Below are 25,432 nucleotides of genomic sequence, written 5' to 3' on the forward strand. Positions count from 1 at the left end.
TTTATACACACACACACACACACCCAAATCATAAACTTCGGTAAAAGCAGGATGTCTCATCTGTCATCTTACTATCTCTTGTCCACTGAGATGCTTTAAATGTCAGAAATGGGCATGCTCAAACTATTGTGACCTTGCCATCTTTGCTTGATAAAGAGCATGATGATAAATTTTACTTTGCAATGAAATGAAAGAAACCTAAATATGTCAACTGAAGCAACACACAACCCCATGTGTATTTCACCATCTGATAATTTCATCATACCTGAACTTATTATTAATGCTTTTCTTTGGATTGCATTAATTCCTTAACCTATTATGGTCTCACTCCTGAAACCACTCTCAAAATGATTCTGCAAAATGAGAACCCAATTGTCAAGAAAATTATGGCAAGAGCATCACTGAAAGAAAAACCACCAGACATTTCCAAATGAATACTTCTCTATCCACTGAATGTGAATTAAACACAAAACTGACTCTGATATATCAGGTGAACTATTGAACATTTTCCTGAAGAAGAGATGGATACTGGATGTCCATACTTCTCAAAATCATTTTACAAACACAACTCAGAATTGGTAAGTTCTCGAAAATTGAACAAGTTCACAAAGCCAAAATAATAGTCAAATCTTACAGGTGGAACTGTCATAGATTCCTTTAAAATATCGATGTTATTCTTCTTCTGCAGACTTATGGGGGACATTTACAACCCAGTGATGACTCCACCTTAGAGCATTTCACTATTATTTTTAAGGATAGAACTGGAGATGGACTCACTCATGGAGCATTTGCTATCCTTTGTGGACAACCATGCCCCTTTTCAGTGTATCTTAACCTACTCTGAAAGTGATGATCATCTACCTCTCAGTGGAATTTCTTGTTACTATATGTTACACTTATTTACCAGGATTCTGAATCAACTCAGATTCACTTTGGCTGAGGCAGATGCAGTAATCTTATTTTATAACTACCCTCAGCCCGTACTCTTATTGATGTCTTTAATGGTCACAGTACTCTGGGCAAGGCTGTGGATTGTTGAGCATGTGCTTCACAACAATAACCCCTCTCTTTTTAATAATAGACACAATGCCTTCTTTCGTATTATACTGCTTATATTCTACATTCAATCTTACAGTCAGCTCCACTGACATTCTTCCATTGTACATATGTAGAAGAGAACATATATGGAAGCAATCACTTCCCTATGATTTGCACTGTCTCCTACATGAATGCCCACATAGAAAATTGACCAGACCAGCTAGAGTACATTTCCCCTCTTTTGTAAAATTTAAAAATGCAGATGCACTCAGCCAGACACCTATAAATGAAGCAGTCATTCAGCTTCATTATCCAGGCAGTGATAATTGCAGTTCCAAAAACATCATTTAATTTTCACTCTGTCTGAAACGTGATGGAATCCAGAATGTTAAGCAGCCAAAAAAGATCAAGATAGAGATTAGGTATATTTTGGAGGTACCTTACAATCAAATCTTGTAGCTTTTAAATGTGTTCAGGACAAAGCGCATTGTGATAGATATCACACCCCAAAACAGGTGTGGATTGAGTTTGCATCATCTATGAATTATCCAACCACTGCAAATTTTGAATGGGATAAGATCCAGAAAATTAGGGATAGATGAACAACACACTGTTCATCTATCATGGACATAATAGATGCCTAGTTACTGAATCCATAAGCAAATTGCAAAAACACTCAAGGAGAAAGTTTTGCTGCAGCCTCAGCAGCTTTGTATCCTGAATTTTTGATATTGAAAGAAAAACAAGTGAAACAGAGGCATAACTTTTCTGCAAATGGGCTGCAGCCATACAACCAGATTTTCATTAAATAGAGATTGCTAATAGCACTTTAACTCTTTCATGTTAGTGCTATAGAGACTGATGACATCCATCAGAAAATGATAAAACATCTTCTACTATCTTCTTCTATCTCCTCTTACTATACAACAAAATACTTAGTAAAGAGCAGTTTCTTCATTTATGGCATAAGATAATTTCCATTGCTTTCCCCAAGTCAGGGAAATATCCAAAACTTACAAATGTTTATGTTTGATTGTTCTAACCAGCACTGACTTTTATTGTATTTATCAACACATTCACATTGGGGTAATTATCAATTTCTCACTCATTATATCTGTGCCTTGTGGAAATTTCTTGCTTGCTTGCATTTTGATAGATTGTGTCAGTTCTTTGATTGTAACCAAAGCTATATTAAGAACTAGTAATTAAGAGAATGTTGTATTTGATTGGTTTGTTTAAATCATTAAAAGCTATAAAATATGTAAATCATCATTAATAAGCCATGTGAGGATGGGAAATAAAGGAGAGAAAGAACAATTGTGAATATATAAATACTTTCATTACTTGCAAATGGATTATTAAGAATTAACATTTGTGATATTATATGTGTGTCCTATAACAAGTTGCTAGGTAGAGCAAACAGCATGTTTGCTCTACCTCACTGATTGTTGACCTGGGATGGCCCAATTTATCAACAGTTTTGTTAACAGATAGGCCAACAACATGGCCTCCTATCACAATGCCTCTTTCAAAGTCTGTCAGTTCTCTTATCACAGCCATTTCACCCGGACACAGTTGGACTGACTTGGGAGCATCATATTCCTTCAATTTATACTGGCTATAAGGATGTGACTGGTTACATGGCACGATGCACCCTGCCCTGGGGATATCTTTTGACTTCTTTCCAAGCAGTGTATTTGCATGTGTTCCATAACTTCCAATAAGGTGAGGTATTCTAATTATTAATCGATCGATTATGAATGATCTGAGAGAAATATGAAAAAAAAAGAAGGTGATGCACAAATCAGGATTGGCATTCCACACCACCAAAGAAAATATCAGGTTTTTGGGCAACTCACAAAAAATGCCACACATGGAATTCAACAACTATGTTCACAAGTTTAAAGAGGATATCGAAATTATGCAATGTCCAACCCAGTGTAATAAAAACCTAGATCTCATTATAAACCAGCTTTGGTTCATTGTAACAGTGAGCCATGCGAACCAGTGAGAATATGGCTTGTGTTCATTCAAAGTATAACAGTTATTAATTTAGAAATTTCTCTGTTAATACTTTCTTTCTTATCTTTTTTTTTTTTTGTGTGTGTGTGTGTGTGTATGTGTGTGTTTAATATGAAGATATTTATGATGTGATGTATGAAACTAGTAATTAAATATTGTTCTTTCTAAAAAGTTGTATCTGGTTCTCACCCAATATATACTTACTATGACTTCCCTTTAAAAAAACCCATGCTGTTCCTTGCAAATTGTTGCTTTTTTCCAATCCATTTCTGTATGAGAGTTCTTGCTAACTTCTAAAATCTTCAGAATCACTCCAGAGATACACATCCATCTTTGCACCACCCTTCTGCAGTGGGATTTTTCCTGAGACGAGACTCAAATTATGCAAACTTGTTAAGCAGTCAGTTTGGCTAAACATTCCTTTAGCATATGTGCTGATATCTCATCTGTCCCTATTGCCATATTCTTATCCAGGTTATGCAACAGCTTTAGAAACTCCTCATACTCATACACCTTTATCTCTTTGACCAATGTAGTGATAGCACTCTCACTATGTTATATACACTAGGTTGATAGATCTTATCAAAGCAAGCACTCGTTATTTGGATAATTGCATCTGCATCTGACACAAAGGTACCATCTGCATTCACTAAAGTTGTTCTTCTGTGTTCATTTTTTCTTTTACTTGCAGCATAATGATAAAATTCTTTTGTGTCGCTTTTAGCCTGCATAGCCAGTTTCTTTTCATAGTCCATCCTAGCTTTCTATAAAATACTCATAACTTTTCTAGTCTGTGCTTTGATATATTTCATAACTCCTCTCACTTTTATTCTCATGATATTCCTTCCACATAATCTTCTTATGGATCTCTTGCTTAATAGGGTTATATCCATTTCACTTCCATCCTATTTGTTCTTTGAGCTCTGGGGACATATGCAGATACCACGTTATTTAAGCATCTTTTGAAAGCTTCCCAGGCACTGCTAATATCCTTCCTATTTAGTAACCGATAACATGTAACTAAAGATGGTATTCTTCTGAGTCATGGTTACCAGCCATTTCAGCATGTAACCTGTCCTGATTGGAACATCCATATAGTTAGTTACTTCTTGGGTCATTATGGCATGATCACTGTTGCCAACTGGTGGCAAAATAGTCACATGCTTAATTGAGATGCCTTCTATTGCTGTGATCAAATCCAGCATTGTTTGGTCTCTAGTTGATTAAAAAAAAAAAAAAGCTGCCTCACAACAGCTTAGTAAAATCTCCTTCATTCTTATCATGAGTTTTCTCTGTTACACAATGAATGGTTGGATAATTTAAGTAACCTATAATAATTATTTGTTTAGCACCCATAAGGATAATTTGATGATGCATTTCTTCTTGTTCAGCAACTGAACTCTCAGTTGCTGGAGAAGACATTTTTCTTAATATATTTCACAATATTAGCCTCCACTTTGCACCAGATAGCCTCATATTCACTGCTACACAAGACATGATTACCATTGTTGTTCATGAGTTTTATTCCTATAATCACTATATGCACAATTCTATTTACTACATCTGACTGAGAGCCAGATTTCACTAATGCCAACTTTGAAAATACTTTGAAAAAATTTCTTTGGGTCATTACTTGGATATACAAAGCTTGTACTTCAATTAAAAGCTTCCATATGAACATATACCATGATCATGAATTATTATTTATTCCCCCTTTTTTATTGTATGTTGACTATCACTTCTTTATATAGAGCAGTGGTTCTTAACCTTTTTTTGGTTGCCGCCCCCTTTCAACTATTTGTATGGCCTGGCGCCCCCTTCTCAGTTTTTCACTAGGCTAATGACTCAATAAGATAATTATAATATATTATTAGGCAAACCTAAATTACCATCAACATATTTGAACTGATAGTTGATTAAAAATTAATGACTGATACAAATTAATTTTTACTCAAAAGAGACGTAAGCTTACTGTATTTGATAAGCAGATCATTAATGACTACCCTGAGCCTGATGAGATCCTACTAATTTTTCAATATCAGGTTCAATGTTTGACAAACGAAGTCTCAAGTGTCTCCTCTTCACTTATTTGCAATCTATTTTGCTGCTTAGCTAACTTTCTCAACCAAGTATGAAGGAAAAGCAATGAGCAGTAATTTTATTTCTTGCCAATCAGGTATTTTTTAGCTCATGAAAATTTTTGAATGAGTGAGTGTTAGAAGATGGGAACAATAACAGTCCAAATCTGTATCTAATATTAAATTATCTGTTATTTGTAGACTTGGGAACTGCAGAAAATCTCGTCTTGCAATACTCTGCTTGAAGAATGTTAATTTGCTGATAAAAGCATTTATAATTCCCTTTGCTTTAATAAGCTTCATGTTGCTTTCCTGCAATTTGATGTTAACCTCATTTAATTTGGTGAAAATATCGGAAAGATATGCAATATCAACCTTTTCCTTTTCTAGACCATTACACATGTTCTCATCACAGGAATTAAGAAATTCAAAAACAGTATCGTAGAGATCATTAAAGCGTCACAGACAGTTTCCACTTGAGAGCCATCTAACTTCAGTGTGAAGCAAAAGACGCTCAAATCCTTCATTTTCATGGCAAAGTTCCCAAAAAATAGGGTATTCAATGACTGAGCTTTTATTTTATTCACTGCTTTAATAACATCATCCAAAGTCTTATGTAGTCTCCCGCTAAGATGTTTTGCAACTAAGTGCTGACTATGAAGAATGCAGTGAATTGTAAAGATATTTGGAACTGCTTCTTTTAAATGTGCTATCTGTGGATTTATAACCACAGATAGCACATTAAAAGCTGATAAAATATATCAGCTTTTAATGGGTATGGCCTGGCATCATACACATTAAAATCAAAAAAATTAAAAGCTGATAGATAGCACACTGTGGATTTATATCTACAGTGATGACCAGTCATAGCTGGTGCTCCATCAGTTGCACACACAATAATATTTGTGAGAGGAATATTTTTAGCATTAATAAAGTCTTTAACAACCTTAAAAATTGTAGAACATTTTGTGTCAATTTTCAGATGTTCAACAAATAGGAACTCTTCAGTAATTTCTTCATTAGTATTTATATAACGCACGTAGGCCATTAACAAAGTTTCGTTGTCACGTAAAGTTGTCTCACCGAGTTGCAAAGAAAATTCTATGGTCTTCTTTCAGTGTCAGAAGATGGGAACAATATTTTTAAATCATCACAAAGTTTTTTATCAATGTCATTTGCCATTTCGTCAATTCTTGTTGATACTGAACTATTGCTGAGAGGAATTGACGATGTCATATTACTTTTACCTGGAAAAATCATCATATCTAAAACTTCATTTGTAGCCAGTAAGATGAGAGTTTCGCCAATAGTATGTGGCTTTCCACATTTGGCAATTAATTTTGAAAGTTTTTAAGACACAACAAGTCCCTCCACTTGTTGGTTACTTTGTTTTGCAACCAACCCTTTAAGTCCAGGATGATTTTTAAATTTAGTTTTTAATTTGAAAAAGTACTCCACATTCATTTTTGCTTTATTTGGATGCTTTGTTCTTAAATGCTCAATCATTCTTGAAGGCTTCGTTTGAGAAGGTTTTTTCACATATTAAGCACATTGATAACTGCTCATTATTTATAGACAGAATAACCCCATATTTTAAATGCTCATTTGAATATTGACGACACTTTCTTTTTCCACTCATTTTAATGGGCTGCAATGCTACACCCTATCAACGAAGTGTGCCACACGATACGACGGGCTAGAATCTGCAAACCAGAGTTGTTAGATAGGCGTTAGGAAAAATAGCAGATAAAGCTTATAAAAGTAGTGAATTCTACTGAAAATGGCAATTATTTTCAATGTAGAAAATTCAGACTAAAAAGTAACCCAATTACTTACCTTTCAATGTCAAAATTCTAAAAAATACGCAGCAAATAAATTTGAATAGTATTGCCATACATACAATATTCTGAACAGTTATTTTTATGGCTATTTTGTCTGCTTTTGTTTAGGAGTGCCCCTTTTTTAATATCATTGGCTTTTTACTCAAGAATTCTTAAGGCATTACAGATGTATTTTAGAGACAAATATATGCAAAATAATAGAGGAAGAAAATTCGCACATACCTTTTTTGGATGTTGTTGGTCGTCTTCTTTCTGCGATGTGCATATTTCTGCTGTTAGGCAGTTAAAAGAGATGGGGGTTTTGGAAAAAGTGGGGGCGACGGTTTGAGGCAATGTGGGAGAATTAATTGGAAAAAACCTGTTTTTTTTTAATACAATATATACATATATTATTATTTTTAAGGGCGCTTTTTTGGAGGAGGGGAAGAGATGAAAGAGGGTGGCTGAAAATAGAAATTGTTTTTTTTGAGGAGGGGAAGGGTTTGGGGGAAAAAGGGACCAGGGAGAGGGTTAACGGGGTGCAAGCCGTTTTGACTATGTCGTCGTCGGAACTCATGGGAGAAGTGTCATGTTGGCTTGGTGTTATTGCCTGTTGGTCAGAGTCGTGACCTGATTTTTATGTTATGGAGCTTCCAAGCACTCGGAGATTATGTAGGGTTGGTGGATGTACATAATCTCGTTCACAAGTAAGTCAAGCTTGTGCTCTTAGAGAACGAAGAGAAAAATGTAAGAAAGTGAAGTACCATGTAAAACTAGCTAAACAAAAGTCATGTGAGGACTTTGGTAAAAACATAGAAAATTAATATCAGGAAGGTGGCAAAATATTCTGGAGGCTATTGAAAAAGTCTAGAAATGGAGGAAAAAGTACTGTAAAAGGAATTGGAGATGGTAAAGGTCACATGAAAACTGAAGATAAAGATATTCTAGATATCTGGAGTAATTACTTCGAAAGACTACTAAATGAAACAATGTCAGCACGGTGGTAGAAAACTCCCAACAGGAATGCAGTCAGGAATACATTTTCATACTTTGAAGTAGGAAAAAAGTCATCAAAAGCTTGAAGTGTGGAAAGGCAGCTGCAGTAGATGAAATTTGACCAGAAATGTTCAGATATAGAGCTGTCAAAGTTTTACATAATTCAGAAGGCCTGGTCAATAGTTCAAATTCTGAATGATTGGAGCTGAGCTCTCATAATACCCATCTAAAAAAAAGGGGGGGGGATCTGAATGTGAGAATTGCAGAAGTTTTCCCTACTATTCCTGGTAAGATTTATGCAAGTATACTTGAGAAACAGCTAAGATAAATTGTGGAAGGAAAGGTTGGTGAAGAATAAGCTGGATTTAGGCTAGAGGTTGTCAGGATCAGATTTTTAGTTGACAACAAATTGTTGAGAAATGTTGGGAATATAACAAGGATTTGTATTTAAGTTTTATGGGGTCTGGAAAAGGCATATGACAAAGTGGCAGGTGTCTTCAAAACAAAGTTTTAAATAATTCAGAAGGCCTGGAACCGAGCTCTCATATAAAAATGGGAAATAAAATTGAATGCGAGAATTGCAGAGGTATTTCCCTACTGTTCCTTGTAAGAATTATACAAGGATACTCAAGAAACAGTTAAGATAAATTGTGAAAGGAAAGGTTGGTGAAGAATAAGCTGAATTCAGGCTAGAGGTTGTCAGGATCAGATTTTCAGTTGATGACAAATTGTTGAGACTATAACAAGGATTTGTATTTAAGTTATTTATACCATATATCACAGTGTTTCTCAAAGTGTGGTACACGTACCCCCTGGGGGTACATGAAAGGTCTTCAGGGGGGTACATGGCAATTGCTATGCATCATTATTAAGAAAAAAAGAATTAATTTGTATGTATATATTTCTTAATAAATTATATATATTAAGGAAAAAATATATACACACCTGGTCGTCAACTTACAACCTATGCGACTTACAACCACAAAAAAATAAATAATAAATTAATAAATCGGGCAGCTTTGCATACGATAACTATGGCATACGATAGTTATCGTACGATAACTATCTCTCACATACACTCAGTCGCTTTCAAGCATATGTTGCGTGTGGTGTATAATTAAAATTCTACAGAAATACTACCCATAAAATGTCTAGTAAAAGGAAAATGCCTTCATCTACAGGTACACCGGCTAAGAAGTCAAGGAAAACTATTGATTTACAGTGTAAAATGAAAGTTATCCAGAAGTATGAAGGCAGAAAGAAAGTGAATACGATAGCACGTGACTTGAAGTTATCACATTCCACGGTGTCGACGATACTTAAGGACAAAAAAAGAATTCGGGAAGCTGTGAAAGGTTCCTCACCTATGAAGTCTACAATTTTAACCAAACAACAGGGACCTATCCATGAAACGGAGAAATTGTTGTTAATGTGGATGGAAGATTTAGTACAGAAAAATTCACCCGTGAGCCTTTGCACAGTGCAAGCGAGGGCTAGAAGTCTGTTTCAGAGTTTAAAATCATGCGCCGGAGACGATTACGCAGATTTTCAGGCTAGTACTGGATGGTTTAAGCATTTAAAAAAAAGATTTGCTTTGCATAATGTACGTGTCACAGGAGAAGCAGGCAGTGCAGTTGAAGCCCAAAATTTTGTTGGTAGTTAAGGATCGGTCGATTTTCAGGCTAGTACTGGATGGTTTAAGCGTTTAAAAAAAAGATTTGCTTTGCATAATGTACGTGTCACAGGAGAAGCAGGCAGTGCAGTTGAAGCCCAAAATTTTGTTGGTAGTTAAGGATCGGTCGACTTTGTTGCATGGTGGGAATGCTGCGGGTTTTAAGCTGAAGCCTTTTCTCATTTATTGTTCAAAAAACCCTCGTGCATTTAAGCACACACTGCCTGTTTACTACCGTTCACACCCTAAAGCTTGGATGACTCAAACACTGTTTAAAGACTGGTTCATGAACTGCTTTATTCCCCAGGCACGTGAATATTGTGCGGAGAGAGGTATCCATTTCAAGATTTTATTGATTATGGACAATGCCCCTGGCCACCCTCTTCTTCTGGACGACCTTCAACATAATGTTAGAGTGGTTTTTATGCCACCTAACACAACCGCTCTCATTCAACCCATGGATCAGGGTGCTATTTCAGCATTCAAGGCTCACTACCTCAGAACGACATTCGCACAAGCCATTGAAGTGATAGATTCTGATGCTGATTTATCTTTGTGAGATTTTTGGAAGCAGTACAACATTCTTCAGTGTATCAAAAATATTTCGACAGCATGGGAATGTGTAACAAAGAATTGTATGTCAGGAATTTGAAAAAAGTGTCTAAAATGTTATGCGAATACATTTGAAAGATTTGAAAAAGGAGAGGAACTGGAACTGATTACAGAAAAATTGGTTAACCTTGCAAAAAATCTTAAATTAGAATGTGAAATAGAAGACGTGGAGGAGTTGCTAGATTGTGAAATAAAAGAACTTTCGGATGAAGAGTTGATTGAATTGGAAGCACAGAGAGTGTCAATAGAAAAAGCAAGAGAGGAAGAAGAGAAAGAAGAAGAGGGGCCAGAAAAGAAATTCACTGCAAAGATTTTATCAGATTCTTTTTCGCAACTGAATAACGCTTTCGCCAGTTTCGAAGCAATGGACGCTAATGTCGAACGATTCACATAAGTGGAACGTATCATTCAAGATGCTGTGCGATGTTATCATGAGATTGAATGAAAAAAGAAACAAACTGTTCAAACATAGCTCAGCATATTCCTCATCAAGAGGACATCCCCTACCTCAACCCAAGAACGACCCTGACGATCCACAACCCAGCACAAGCAAAGATTAAAAATTGATTTTGTAAATTTCATTTGTATTAATTTTTAGATTAATTTTAGATTGTATTTTTGTGTTTACAGTACAGTATTATTTTTCACATTATGTACAATATACATAATTATAAATTTAAAAGATTATAAGAATAAATTATAAAGATGATAAAAAGATTAGAAAGGTTAAAGAATACTGTTAATAAATATACGGCTGACATACGACCAGATCGACTTACGACCTGTCAGCCAGAACGGAAGTCGGTCGTAAGTCGACGACAAAGTGTATATTAAATTATATTATGTATGAATTCTCCTACTCAAATTTCTAGTTACAGGAGCGAGTAACTCGCTCCCTGTGGTAAACAACACTCCCTCCGCAGTAGCTACTATACTTCAGACACACAAAAAACAATTACTTTTATATGTCCCTGAATTACAGAGACATTTGCAGGCTGTGTAATACATTTCTCAACAAATAGTGCAATTAGAGACAACTGGGATAAAAACAGCACTAACTAATGAATCACATGTATAGACTCAAGCAAAACCATATGTTGCACTGCCAACATATCGTTTTGTTTGACACCAACCTGGTCATGAACGTGTTAAAACTAAGAAATATATAGTGAATGTGTTTCAAATATTATGGAATTCAGTTGAAGAGAATTAACATTTCAACTCAATTGTTGAAATGAGAGCCAACTCGATTGTTGGCTTGCTTTTGTCTCTGTGTCGTGCGATCTTTTGTTAATACTGCACAAATCACATGCACGTCTTCATAAATGCTCTATCCCTACTGGCCTTCCATTGCTGTCTGTTTCGCACTCTGCTTTCACTTCTCATTAGTCATTTGTGAAGTTCATTACGTATCAAGTCTCGCAAATTACAGGTAATTTTTTGTTTGAAATAATGGGAAAGAAGATGACATTATTTGGATAGATGACTTTGACGACGCACACAAGGAAACTGCTCTCGCGACCGGAAGTAGCGATGGCTAATAGGAACTTCTTGGTAAGTCACCATTTTCAGTTTTTTTCTGAAAACTTTAGTTTCTGAAAAACCCTCGTATGTATCGATACGATTTTTTACCTTTAATTTTTCGAGTAAATACAGTAATTTTTTGAACTATCAAATTCTGAAGTATGGGTCATTGGTTAAAGACTCGATTTATAAAACGCACAAAAGAGAGCAACATAGCAGATACAAATAGCTGTAAGCAACAAGAAAACATTCATATTGTATCCTTCTCATTGATGATAAATTATTTAAATTAAGTAAAAATTTATGGTATCTTTATAAATTTTGTTCTTTTTAAAAAAAACATATTTTTTTAAGTATAGTTTCTGGGAAAATTCCCATGTTACTCCACTTATAGGAGTGTGCCTTATTTTAATACATTGGCTAGCATTACTCAAACAAGGGGTATAAATATCATCATCAAATTCCTGCCATGTACCCTCAAGGGGTGTACAGGATATGATAGTACTACATGAAAAAAATTACATCATTATTAATTTCCTATCTACAATTTTCCTCCAAATCAGTCTGTTACTTGTCAAGACTCCAACATTATCAGATCTTATATTTCTATCGTCTAAAGCATTTTGTACCGTATCAATCCACCTATATCTTGGTCTTCCTCTGGGTCGTTTTGCTGCCAACCTGGCAGAGAACACTTGTTTTGCTAATCTTTCCTTGCCCATTCTGTTTAAGTGACCATACCACCTAAGATTAGCTCTGCTAATGCATTCCTGGATGCTGACAATGTCAAGTTCTTTCCTAATGTCCTCATTTTTAATATGATATTGCCATTGATGCCATCTGTTCACGCCTCTAATCTTTCTCAGGACTCTCATATCTGTGGTCTCTAGTCTTTGGTCAAGTGTTTTACTTCTGACCCAGCTCTCAGATCCATAAGTTAAAACTGGTTTGAACACTGTCTTGTACACAGCTAATTTAGTGTTCCGACTGATTTCTCTCTTATTCCATATGAATTTATTCAATTGACTTCCCACCATACCAGCTTTGCTGATTCTGTTGTCTATTTCTATATTTAATTTACCATCTTCAGTAAAAATCATGCATAAATAGCTGAAATGTTTTACTTGTTCCACAGGTTCTCCATTCACAACACAGTTGACATTTTCAATGATTCTGCCTATTTTCGTTGTCTTTGTCTTTTTATTGCTGACCTTCATACCATATCTATTAAAACAGCTATTCAATTTAGTCAGAGAATCTTGCAGACTTGTAGCAGATTTATTTAGAAGTATAACATCATCCGCATAAAGCAAAGAGCTGACATTAACATCTCCAATTTTGATATCATGTTTAATACCACTTTCCTTCATAATGTGATCCATATAAATAATGAATAACAGAGGGGATAATGTACATCCTTGTCTCACACCAGATTTAACATTAAACCATCTTCCTGTACTTAATTCAATTCTAACTGCTGACTTACAACTCAAATAAAGACTAAGTATTGCTTGATATAATGCCCCATTGTGACCATATAACTGAAGCGTATTGAATAGCTTCTCTCTTGGCACCTTGTCATATGCCTTTTCCAGATCGACAAAACTTAAATACAGATCTTTGTTATATTCCCATGCTTTCTCGACTATTTGTCGTTAAGTGAAGATCTGATCCTGACAGCCTCTATTTGGCCTGAATCCAGCTTGTTCTTCACCAAGCTTTTCTTCCACAATTCTTCTCAACCGTTTCTCAAGTATACTTGCATAGATCTTGCCAGGAACACTCAGTAGGGAAATACCTCTGTAATTCTCACATTCAGTTTTATTTCCCTTTTTATATATGGGTACTATGAGAGCTCTACTCCAATCATCGGGAATTCGTCCCTCTGTCCAGGCTTTCTGAACTATGCAGTGCAGCCACTGTAAGACTCTTATACCACCATACTTCAGCATTTCTGGTCGAATATCATTTACTCCTGCTGCCTTTCCACATTTCAAGCCTTTGATGGCTTTTTCTACTTCTAGTATGGATATGTATTCCTGACTGCATGCCTGGTCAGTGTTTTTTACCACTGTGCTGTAATCACTGCTTGTTTCATTTAGCAGTTTTTCAAAGTAATTACTCCATACTTCAAGGATATCTTTTTCTCCCATTTTCATGTCACCTTTATCATCTCTAATTCCTTTTACAGCACTCTTTCCTCCATTCTTAAGCTTCTTCAACAACCTCCAGAATATTTTGCCACCTTCTTGATATTTATTTTCTATGTTCTTGCCAAAGTCCTCCCATGACTTTTGTTTAGCTAGTTTTACACAGTGTTTAGCATTCTTGCATTTGTCTCTATATTCTCTAAGAGCACAAGCTGACTTATTTGACAGGAACTTTTGGTATGCTTTCTTCTTTTCCTTCACTGCCTCTTTAACTTCCTGTGTCCACCAGGGAGTTCTGATTTTTTTATCCTTATAGATAACCTCACCACATGCCTCTCTGGCAGAATCAATCAATGTTTTCTTCAGAGTTTGCCACCGAATCTCCAAGGTTTGATTCCTGTTCTCAAACTCTTTCATTTTTTCTTCAATAATCTTTGTGTATTTTAGCCTACAGTTCACATCTGAGAGCTGCTCAACTTTTATTCGCTTTAAAACTTTCTTACATGTTATTCTTTTCAATTTGAAATTCAATTTTATCCTGCTCAAGACTAAATAGTGATCACTTCCAATTTGAAATCCTCTGTACACTCTGGTGTCCTGCACCAGGGAGAAAACATCACTATCAACAATAACATAGTCAATGAGACTTTTCTTATTCCTAGCCTCTTCTCTCCATGTGAATTTGTGCACATTTTTATGTTGGAACATGGTGTTAGTAATAACCAGTCCATGTCCTGAGCAGAAATCCAACAGATATTTGCCATTATTATTAGCTTTGCTCTTTTCTCCAAATTTTCCCAAAATATTTTTGTATGTCTCACAGTCATTTCCTACTCTGCTATTTAGATCCCCAACAAGGACCAACTTTTCATTTTTCATTGTGTCAGTTGCTTTTTCCAAAGCCTCAAAAAATTCCTCCACTTCTACCTTAGTAGAACCTTCTGTGGGACCATAGGCACAAATAAGTCTCATTGTCCAGTTCCCCATTCTCATATTTACCCACATTACTCTACTTGAGACTGACTGCCATTCAAGAAGATTAGCCTCGTATTTTGTGTTGAATTCTATAGCTACTCTTTCTTTTCCTTGATTGTCATTGCCTGAATATAACATTTTGTATTTTCTTCTGTATTTGCATTTGGAAGTTAGTAATGATGTAAATTCATCAATAGTAGATTGTAGTATGGTGGCTGCTCTTCTAAGCAAGACAACTAGACCAGTACCTAAGTCTGAAGACGATTTGGTGCCCACAAAAACCTAAAAGGTGTGGTGTAAGAAGCAGTGACCACATTGTCTCGATGGCTGCCTTGATACTTCCATTCTAGTGGCCTCATCACCAGAGCGATCGCACTGTAACGGTACCAAAGCAACTCTTGCTAGTGCTGCCTTTCAAGGTATCAATACAGTGGCTAGATGGGATTCTGACTTAGGAGAGTCAGAATCCCATCTAGGCATTCAGTAATTCAGTCATAATCACACAATAAGAACTTAAAGACGTTCTTAATGCACTTGTAGTACATAAACTTGAAGGCATTCAATTCATGTATCTACCCCGTGTGATCATTGGCCATACTTGTCGTATATTATTCATAATTACACAAACCTGAATTGCTAAGATTATTGCTAGATTGTTCATAACCTCATTTTAGCCACAACCATTATAATCTACTTACACTAGACCTTCCTACTATTTTCCATCCCTTCTGTATATGCACCAGAATTTCAACCTGAATACTGACCTGAGGCTATTTATCAACTAGTTCTGTAGAGTCTCTGGGTTGTCCTGTCAAGTCCACCAACCTTGTTCCAACGAGCACATCATCATTGGAGAGTGGTGTTAGAAAAGAAGAGGTAATGGAAGAGGTGTAAGTCATTCCAGTAGTGAGCAAATGCATAAGGAATATAGTATAATGGAGGCATATATATTAGGGAATTAGAGGTGAAAGAATGATGTGTTGATTGGGTTTGATGTTTATGAGCCTGTGGAAATGGATAACATATCACCATGTATTTTTAAGGAATGGCAAAAAGTTAGCTACATCCTTGACCCGACTATTTAATAAAAGCCTTGCAATGAAAAAGGCTTTTAAGAAGTGGAAAGAAAGCAAAATAGTACCACTCCCCAAGTTCCAATTATAGACTAATCTGTATAGTTGCAGTTAAAGTATTGGTGAAGTTGGCTAGGAATAAAATACAGATTGCGTTGACGGACATGGGAGTCTTTATGATGTTGGCATAAGTTTCTAAAGGATAGGTCTTGATTTAGCACTCTACTTGCATTTCATGATAAGGTGACAGATATTTTGGTTAATGGAGATAAGAATACAGTGACATTCTTGGACTTTGCAAAGGCATTTGATAGATTACCTCGTGATAAGATGGTGTACAAGCTGGAGAGGATGGGAGTGGATAATAGATTGCTTAGCTGTATTGGAGATTGACTCCCTGAATGATAGCAGCAAGTTGTTTGGAGCCATCTCAAAAAAAGAACGATAACCTGTGATGTGCCCTGCGATTCATTCTTGGAGTCCCTGCTATTTATTTTTGTTAATGATATTTCATGTGGATTGACTGGGAATTTTCAATTCTTTGTTAATGATGCAAAGTTGGGAAGAATTATAAGGAGCATTGCTGATGTTAATTCGCTTCAGGAAGAGTTGAATAGACTAGACTTTTCACTTGGACAAATGAATGGATTCATTTTTTCCAAGTGAAATATAAGTTCAAGGTTCAAGGTGTGTTCAAGTTCAAGGTGTGCACTTTGGACTGCAGAAAATAAGGCTTCATACTATATTGGTGAAACACTGCTTAGGATGAGATTTGATATCTGGGTGCAATTGTTGAATGTGGGATGAAAGTTTAGAAGGCACATGAGTATTGCAAACACTGCACATTCACATTGCTGCTATGATGAGTCATAGCAGCAATGTGAATGCTCAGATTGGTTATCCAATGTCATTATTATGTGGAAATGTTGGAAAGGATCAAGAGAAGCATGACCAAATCACTATCATGACTTTGGAATGTTGGTTATAGAGTGAGAGAGAGAGAGGTTAAAGAAATATAATTTGGAGAGGCAGAGGAGAGGTAATATGATAGAGAATGTAAGTTAGTGAAGGGATTTTATCAGATTAATGCGGAAGGAATTATTAAATAAGTGGAATGTTAGAGGAGAAGAATAAGAGGCATCGCTGGAAGTTATGTGAAGTTGTAGTGAAGGCATGAGGAATATATTTTTTATGTAGAGAGTTGTGGGTGAAAAGAGCACATTACCATAATGCATTTTAAATGCTGGAAATGTTAAGGATTTTAAGGTGAATCAGTATAATAAATATGATGTTAATTGAATGCACTGCCCATGACCAATTTGCTGATTCCATGGAAGGTAATGCTGATAATAATAATAATCAGTTTTTGTTTTGTTTGTATTGATAGTTTGCTTGTTACTTTGTTATTCAGTATAAACAGAAAAGGAATGTAGATTTTGATGAAAGTCAATAACAGTGTGACTAGTTCTCCTCTTGTACATGTAGGTACACTACTTGGAAAATCATTTCTTAGATAAAAAATGAGAATTCAGAATGGAATGTGGAAGAAATGTTTCCATACCACAAAAATCACTTTAGTAATGTTCTACATTTAGTCAGTGCATCAGAAGACTGAAAAAATAATCCAACCAAAGAAATGAGGCATAGAACTCATGAAGTGGCATTCTTATCTTCTCAGACAACACTGAAAAAATCAACACTAGTTGTGAATTGCTTAGAAGACATGCATTCACTGTACACTTAGGAGTGTTACTAGTGAGGAAGAGATTTGGAGTTTTCGTAGAGTGGTTAGGATTATCTACAATTCTTTTAGGCACAGTTTCTTGAGATCACTGATGATAGCAAATGCTTCAGCATCTCTACCCACTTGATCTTTGTAGTTGCCTGTTGGAGTTATGAACTGTAAAATCTCTAAGCAAGACGATCTCACTGTTAGAAAAGTTGGACTGGAGGGGGGGGGATAATAATAATCAACATTTAAAGAATGGAAATCAAAAAATTCAGAATGGTTGGCAGCATTAAGAGAGTGAGCAGATGAATTTGAAAGAATGGGACAGAGATATTTTTAAAGAAGATTGAGGAGATTCTGAGACAAAACACTTCGACATATGCATGTGTTCACCTTTGATATGAAAACATTCAAAGAGAGTGTAATTGGAAAAACCTGAAGTAAGTAGTTCCTGAGGAAGCAAAAGGAAGGTTTGTGTTGTTTTTACAGATTTGACGAAATAAAAATCATTGAGGATAAGGGTATTTGGACCATGTACCTCATGTTTGTATAGTGAATCTCACAGGCTTTTGGAGGTTTGCCTTTATCTGCATGTAATTTATTTCTCTTTGCTTGACTTTCATGATTGTTCGAGTTGGAATTCCAAGGGACATGGAATATTTGGTATATTATTAAGTTGTATACATGGAGAATTTCACCCAACTGCTCTGAAAATCATATCCTGAACAGTGCCTCACATACCAGTCTCCCTCCAGACACATCTGGCGCATATATTTGCATAATAAATGCAAATATATGCACAAATGCCATGTTTAAGATGAAAAGAGACAGATTGTAAATAGGTTAAATTGAGGTAAGTAGTGTGATTGAAGAAGCTGAAATTTTTGTTTGGAAAAGTAGGTGTGGTTGTGCAGACTGAAAGTGGAAATGAACATCAAGGTTGTAACTCAGACCATATATATTTGTAAAATGATTCTGGAATGATTTTGAAGGTTGACCTTTATTTGGATTTAATCTATTTCTCTTTGCATGACTTTTCATGGTTGTTATTTAAATAGAGTTGAAATGGGAAGAACATGGAATATACTGTACATTGGATTCTTAAGCCATATTAATTTACACTTGTGTGTAAAGTTTACAAGCAATAACATTGTAGAACATTAGATGCTATGTCTTTTACCTATCAAGGGCTTGAGATTCACCTTTCTGCAAGACTAAGAAGAAGACCTTTCATTTATTCATTCCGTCTTTTTAAATGTTTGATATATTTTATCCACTAAATTGTGAAATAGTTAATAAGCATAGAATCATATAAAGACATCATATTGTGTACATGCTGTATATTTATTATTCTTGAAACCTCAACATAGAAAATGAAATGTAGTTCATTAATTTTCAAGATTGATAATGAAATAGTTTAAGCCATACTCTATTCTGTACTCTTACTTGGAACAGTGAAATGTTTGTTATTATACGAAAGAATATTTTGAATCCATTGTTATTTTTTAAGTCTCCTCTTTTTAGTCTTTAGCACAGAATAATCAGAATCTGTAGCCGTGTTTTTCAACTTCTGATTTTCTTTTTTACTTTCATTCTACTACCAAAGGTTTCTTATTTTTTAAATATTATAAATTTAAAAAAAATTGAAGAATTTAATAAATATAAACTACATACCTATATACTTTAATTTTAACTGTAAATATTATTATTATTATTATTACTACATACCCCTCTATGGATTTCATAGACTCATTGAGGGAAGTTCATTTCAAAACATTATCAGTTATCAATACCTGAACAGTACCTGTCATATTTTTCCTTGAAATCTTTCACTGACAAAGCACACGCAACTGACTGTGGCAAACTATTCCATTCATTCACCACTCTTCAAGCAAAAAATCTAGTCCTCACTCCTTGCTAACCGAACTCTTACTCAATTTCCATGGATGTCCTCTAGTTCTTCTAAATTATTTATGTAATGAAATATTACCTCCACATCAATGCTGTAACACCCCCCCCCCCCCCAAAAAAAAAAAAAAAAAATTGTGTCTCTACCTCCCGTTATTTCCCAATTAGCCTGTAACTCATCATACAAACCTGCCAAACAGTTGGTCACTTGCCTCTGAATTCACCTTGTCCACATCTTAAATCAGATCTGTATGTACAGTAATTCAGATAAAGCCTTAAAAAGAGAGATAATACTCTGCATGTCAAGGTGTTTTTCAGTAACCAGGTAATCCTATGAGCTGTTATAGCTGCCAGTTATCTAAATAGAATTTAGATAATTTACCAGTCTTCAGTATAGTATGGGTTGGTAAACACTGTCCTCCAATTAACTTCCATTTACTATTAACTTTCTTTTAATATTCTAGTAGCAAGGCTTATACGTTGGTCATACATAACTGGTAAATAGTTTACGGAATTAACAACGCATATAAAGTATATTAATTAAAGGTAACTTTAATAAATAAATTTAATAAATAAATAAAATTTCGGCAACGTCACGTTGCCATCTTCAGGAATATAAAGATATGGTATGTGCACGCAGGCACTAACAAAAGCAAATGAGGAAGAAAGCAAGAAACTAATATTGTTCCTAAAGTCCTAATGGTGCCCTCTGGTGGGCTAATTTGGTTGACTTGGCAGTTGGGCTGAAGTTCTCAAAATGTAAGTCTCCCAAATTTGGGGTAGTTTCATGCACCCAAATTTGTTGAGGTTAGGAATGTTTTTTAGAGCTGCTGAAGATTCCTTGAATAATCTTTCGTATTTAAACTTGCTGCGGTGTATTATTTCAATGTCTCCTCCCTATTCACTAATGTCCCACTCAAAGAAACCCTAGAGCTCATCCAAGCCAAGTTTCCTCCCGATATCTCAGCCCTATTTCAGTTCACAATGAACTCAGGCTATTTCGTTTGGCAAGGAAAGTTCTACGAACAGATAGAGGGGACAGCCATGGGTTCACCACTTTCCCCACCCTTGGCCAATTTCTTTATGGAGACCTTTGAAGAGAAAGCCTTAAACTCCGCCCCGCAAAAACCCACTATTTGGCTTCGTTACATGGATGATGTGTTCACTATTTGGCCACATGGCTCAGACTCACTCCACTCCTTCCTAACACTTAAACAACCAACACCCCAGAGTCCAGTTCACCTTAGAAAAAGAGGAAAACAACACCCTCCCCTTCCTAGACACTTTAATCACCCGCCAGCTTGATGGATCTTTGGTTTTCTCTGTTTACAGAAAACCCACCCATACTGGCAGATACATTCACCAGCAATCTCCCCCCCCCCTTCACAACAATATGGGGTTATAAAAACACTATATAACAGGGCAAAATTAATCTGCTCCGATGATAATGCCCTAACTACTGAACTAAACCACATCCACAACACTTTCTTAGCCAATGGCTATAACCCCCAAAAAATACTCAAACCAGTAAACACAACCCCCCTCCCCCCTCCACAATAAAGATTACACCAAATCTATCACCATCCCCTACATCCAGGGCACCTCTGAGAAAATAACCAATATCCTCAGAAAATATGACCTTCTTGTTACAGACCATATAAAAAGTTGGCATCCCTTATCCGCTCTACCAAAGACCAACCACTTCCCCTAGACCTACCTGGTGTATACCAGGTCCCTTGCAGCTGCAAATTGTCCTACTTTGGCCAAACAGGCAGAACAACAAATATCAGGATTTCAGAACATAAAGACTACATCCGGTTTCGCCAGTACAGCTGCTCTGGGCTGGCAGACCATGCTTTAGATACCCACCATAGAATTCATTGGAAGAAAACAAAAATAATACACCGCAGCAAGTTTAAATACGAAAGATTATTCAAGGAATCTTCAGCAGCTCTAAAAAACTTTCCTAACCTCAACAAATTTGGGTGCATGAAACTACCCCAAATTTGGGAGACTTACATTTTGAGAACTTCAGCCCAACTGCCAAGTCAACCAAATTAGCCCACCAGAGGGCACCATTAGGACTTTAGGAACAATATTAGTTTCTTGCTTTCTTCCTCATTTGCTTTTGTTAGTGCCTGCGTGCACATACCATATCTTTATGTTCCTGAAGATGGCAACGTGACGTTGCCGAAATTTTATTTATTTATTAAAGTTACCTTTAATTAATATACTTTATATATCTTGTTAATTCCGTAAACTAATTACCGGTTCTTTTAATATATAAATATACACTCAGATATTTAACATATAATTTCATTATGCTTATTTACATAAAAAAGTAAAAATTGTAAACTGTCATTGATTCTATTACGGATTTGTTTTAGTTAGTTACATAGCTCTTTGCATATAACGCTTTTTTACTTATCCCAACTAAATCCAATTTCACATTTTTCTGTTTTTGCAGAAATTCGACTTCAGAAATTTTTCATTTTGCTGGCTCTTGAAGATGTTTTCCACACACAGACATTAATACTGTATATGCAACGTATTATAGTACAACTGTGTATGTATCCATATTCCCATGTTACTTAAGTGCATGTTTTAACAAGGTCATTCCTTGTGTTGAAAGGCAAGCTGCATATAGCCTACAGTCAGTTGCAGTTTCTTGAATCAAGAAGACTGAACACAAGTTAAAACATATTTAAAATTATATTTTTACTTGATGATGTCACAGAAATGAAGATTTAGAAAACAAGTTGACGTTATCAAGGGCTTGTTAGCAGCTGTTGCAAAATGAAATAGTAAAGAATTGTATCACAATTGCAAGTGTTGCAAATGGGTTTATTTATACTGGAGTTACTATTAAGTATTTGCATTTTCTTTTCTCCATCAAGACACAAAAATATGTGAAAACTTTATTTATGCTATAAATTTATTCATATATATTATCACGTAAACAAATCATTATCTACATACATGTTGATATTCATACTGCTAACATTGCATCTTTGGTGCCATGGCCACCTCTTCATTCATGATCCTGTATTAGCAAATGACACCATTATTATTGGGCCAGACTCTGGCCCAATAGTAATGTTGTCATTTGCTAATATTTAATTAGAAAATCTGGTCTTAAATGTTTTTAAAATTGTATTTTGAGAATTTTGCAGATCTAGTTTTTTTTAGATAAATAACATCCTGTTTTAAATTTATGTCATAATTTATTCAAAGCCACAAAATTTTATACAGCTGCTTTAGTTATCAAAGTTATTTTATTTTCTAGCCAATTAAAAATGTCAAAAAAATCTAAACATTCTCTCATCAACACCTGGCTTGCAATAATTATGCTGTGTATAATATTCAGTTTGGGTATCCGTCAGACAGATATCATTCCTTTGTGTCAGAGTGTTGGACTGCTTCTTCATTACCTTACTTTGTGCACACTGCTTTGGATGATTATCACAATCAAGTAAGAATAGTTATATGTAAATGGTATAATTTTTCTAAATGAAAGAATGAATTACAAGTGCTTAAAATTTTCATTCTTTCAGAATTATTAGCTGATAAATATTTGACAAGGCCTCACCTTTACTATTTTCCTAATTCACTCCAGCTAAACAATTGAAATTAAAACAATTTAAGAAAAAAAATTTACTAAGTCATGCTTATGAACACAAATGAAGGAAAAAGAATTATAAAATTCATTTTTGCGGAAGTCATATTTTCTTATAAAGATATGCTATTTCAACACTACTGACTTTGAGAATACTTACTATATGTTAAATCTTAATATATATTTTTTAAAAAATGTTGTATCAGAAGTTTAAAATCTGATTAAACATAATTAAGAACTTGAATTAGAAGTGAAAAAAAGATTACATAACAATTGTAACTAAAATTAATAAATAAGAATGAATAAATTAAATATGAATTTTTTTCCTTTATTAATTTAATTTTTTAAAAAAATTAATTTATGTATTTAGTTTTAGCTCTTGGTGCTATCTGCTACAGTGGACTAGTTTTGTTGTGTTTGGAAGAAAAACAGTTAACCTGATAATCCTTTTTTGTACCCACAGAATGATACAAAAAAAGATAATAATAAATATATAAATAAAATAAAATAATCAGTTACATACGCTGTTCAAAATTGCCAGAACTAAACAGTTCCACAATACTGAGCAAAAGGAACTTTCTGTGAAGATAAAGGAACAGATTTCAGTAAATTAAATAAATAAATCTTAAATTTAGATATTGAATCCTCACCTCACTTTCCCATCAGAGTGTTAAGCTCAATGCCTGTCATGGCCAATTGGCTTCATATAAATCTGTTGGTCCTGCATAGTCTGCTATGTTGATCATTTGCTTGTATTCTCTAACCTGTTTGTCCATCGTATGTGAAGAAAAACCATGTCCACTCCGAATGGCTGAATTCCTTCAGCTGAAAGCCCTTAGAAAGTTTTTCACTGGATTCAAAGCTTCAGATTTTCTGTATGGGTGGGGAAAATAAAATTTCTTGGTCTTTCCAAATGAAGGGAAGTTATGATATCCTTGAGACTGCACTATGGAAGTGCAGATCCAGAGATTATTTTGGCATTTCTTGGCACAGGGACATCTCATCTAAAGCTTCCTCAGCCTTCTGCAGAAACTTGGTGTCCTTTTTTTTCTTACTCTAGGCACTACTTCTCATCCATAAAATGCTAATAATATAAATTTGATTTTTTAACGATACTTGTGACATAATGATTAGAAATATATATACATTAGCAGAAGAATAATGTTTAATTTGCCAAATATTTCGGTCTGAATATTACAGACCATCTTCAGTGGCTACATAGGAATAGTTTTAAAAAAACAAAGTGGGGAATTTAATACAACACCAAGGCAACTCAAAGCAAAGGTGGGACAAGCTACCAATACTCCTATTCCAGTATCTCCCATAATCCAAAACACATCTCCTTGTGGTTATGTATACTGTTATGCATTAAGGGATTGCATCCCTTATACGAGTTGCCTTGGTGTTGTACTACTTATCCAGGTAAGATAGTACAACACTATATTCAATCCATTAGATATTTTCAGGCGCAAACTTTGTTTGCTCCCACTGGGATAAAGGATTAAAGTAAATTTATTATAGTCTAACCTATTGAAAAATAAACTTTCAACATCTTTCTCTAAATCCAGAGTAATTTAATAAAAAAAGGTGGCAAACCTTTTGGCAACTCCTGTAGGTAAAGATGACCTTGCTATTGCTTCTGCCTGGTATCTCCGACTCTGGGTAGTGGCCAATCCCTTAATGCATAACAGTATACATATCCACAAGGAGATGTGTTTTGCATTATGGGAGATACTGGGATAGGAGTGTTGGTAGCTTGCCCCACCTTTGCTACGAGTTGCCTTGGGGTTGTACTACTTACCCAGGTAAGATAGTACAACACTATATTCAGTCCTGAAAATATTTTCAGGCGCAAACTTTGTTTGCTCTCACTGGGATAAAGGATTAAACTAAATTTATTATAGTCTAACCTAGTGAAAAATAAACTTCACTCAAAGTCCTAGAATCTTCTTCTTCTGCAGCTTTAATAGCTTGAGCAAAAGTTCGTCTTAAATAGTAAGCCTTTAAAGTGGAGATAATGCCTTGATCCATCGGCTGCAGAATTGATGTTGTGTTTGAAGGGAAAAAATGAATCTTGACATTTTCATCTAAGTCAATTAATAGAGTTGGATGGCCTGGTGCATTGTCTAATAAAAGAAAATTTTTAAAAGGAATTCTTTTTACAATAGCTTTTAACTTCAGGGCAAAAACAAGTTTTAAACCAGTCTTCGAAAATTGAA

The 25,432-nt window shown here is 35.1% G+C and overlaps 1 protein-coding gene across 2 annotated transcripts in view; it reads left to right on the forward strand.

Annotated features, from left to right (window-relative positions):
• The window catches only part of Remo (Remoulade), a 338,339-nt gene that overhangs the window by 284,580 nt on the left and 28,327 nt on the right, over nucleotides 1–25,432 (forward strand). For both annotated transcript variants that reach the window (XM_090393156.1, XM_090393157.1), the window contains exon 16: nucleotides 22,884–23,069. In XM_090393156.1, coding sequence (XP_090249282.1) covers nucleotides 22,884–23,069 — 186 coding nt within the window. The remainder of the gene's footprint in view (nucleotides 1–22,883; nucleotides 23,070–25,432) is intronic.

Source organism: Typopeltis vanoorti, chromosome 5, assembly GCF_054136105.1.
Source record: "Typopeltis vanoorti isolate ZY-2024b chromosome 5, IOZ_Tvanoo_1.0, whole genome shotgun sequence".
Taxonomy (NCBI): domain Eukaryota; kingdom Metazoa; phylum Arthropoda; class Arachnida; order Uropygi; family Thelyphonidae; genus Typopeltis; species Typopeltis vanoorti.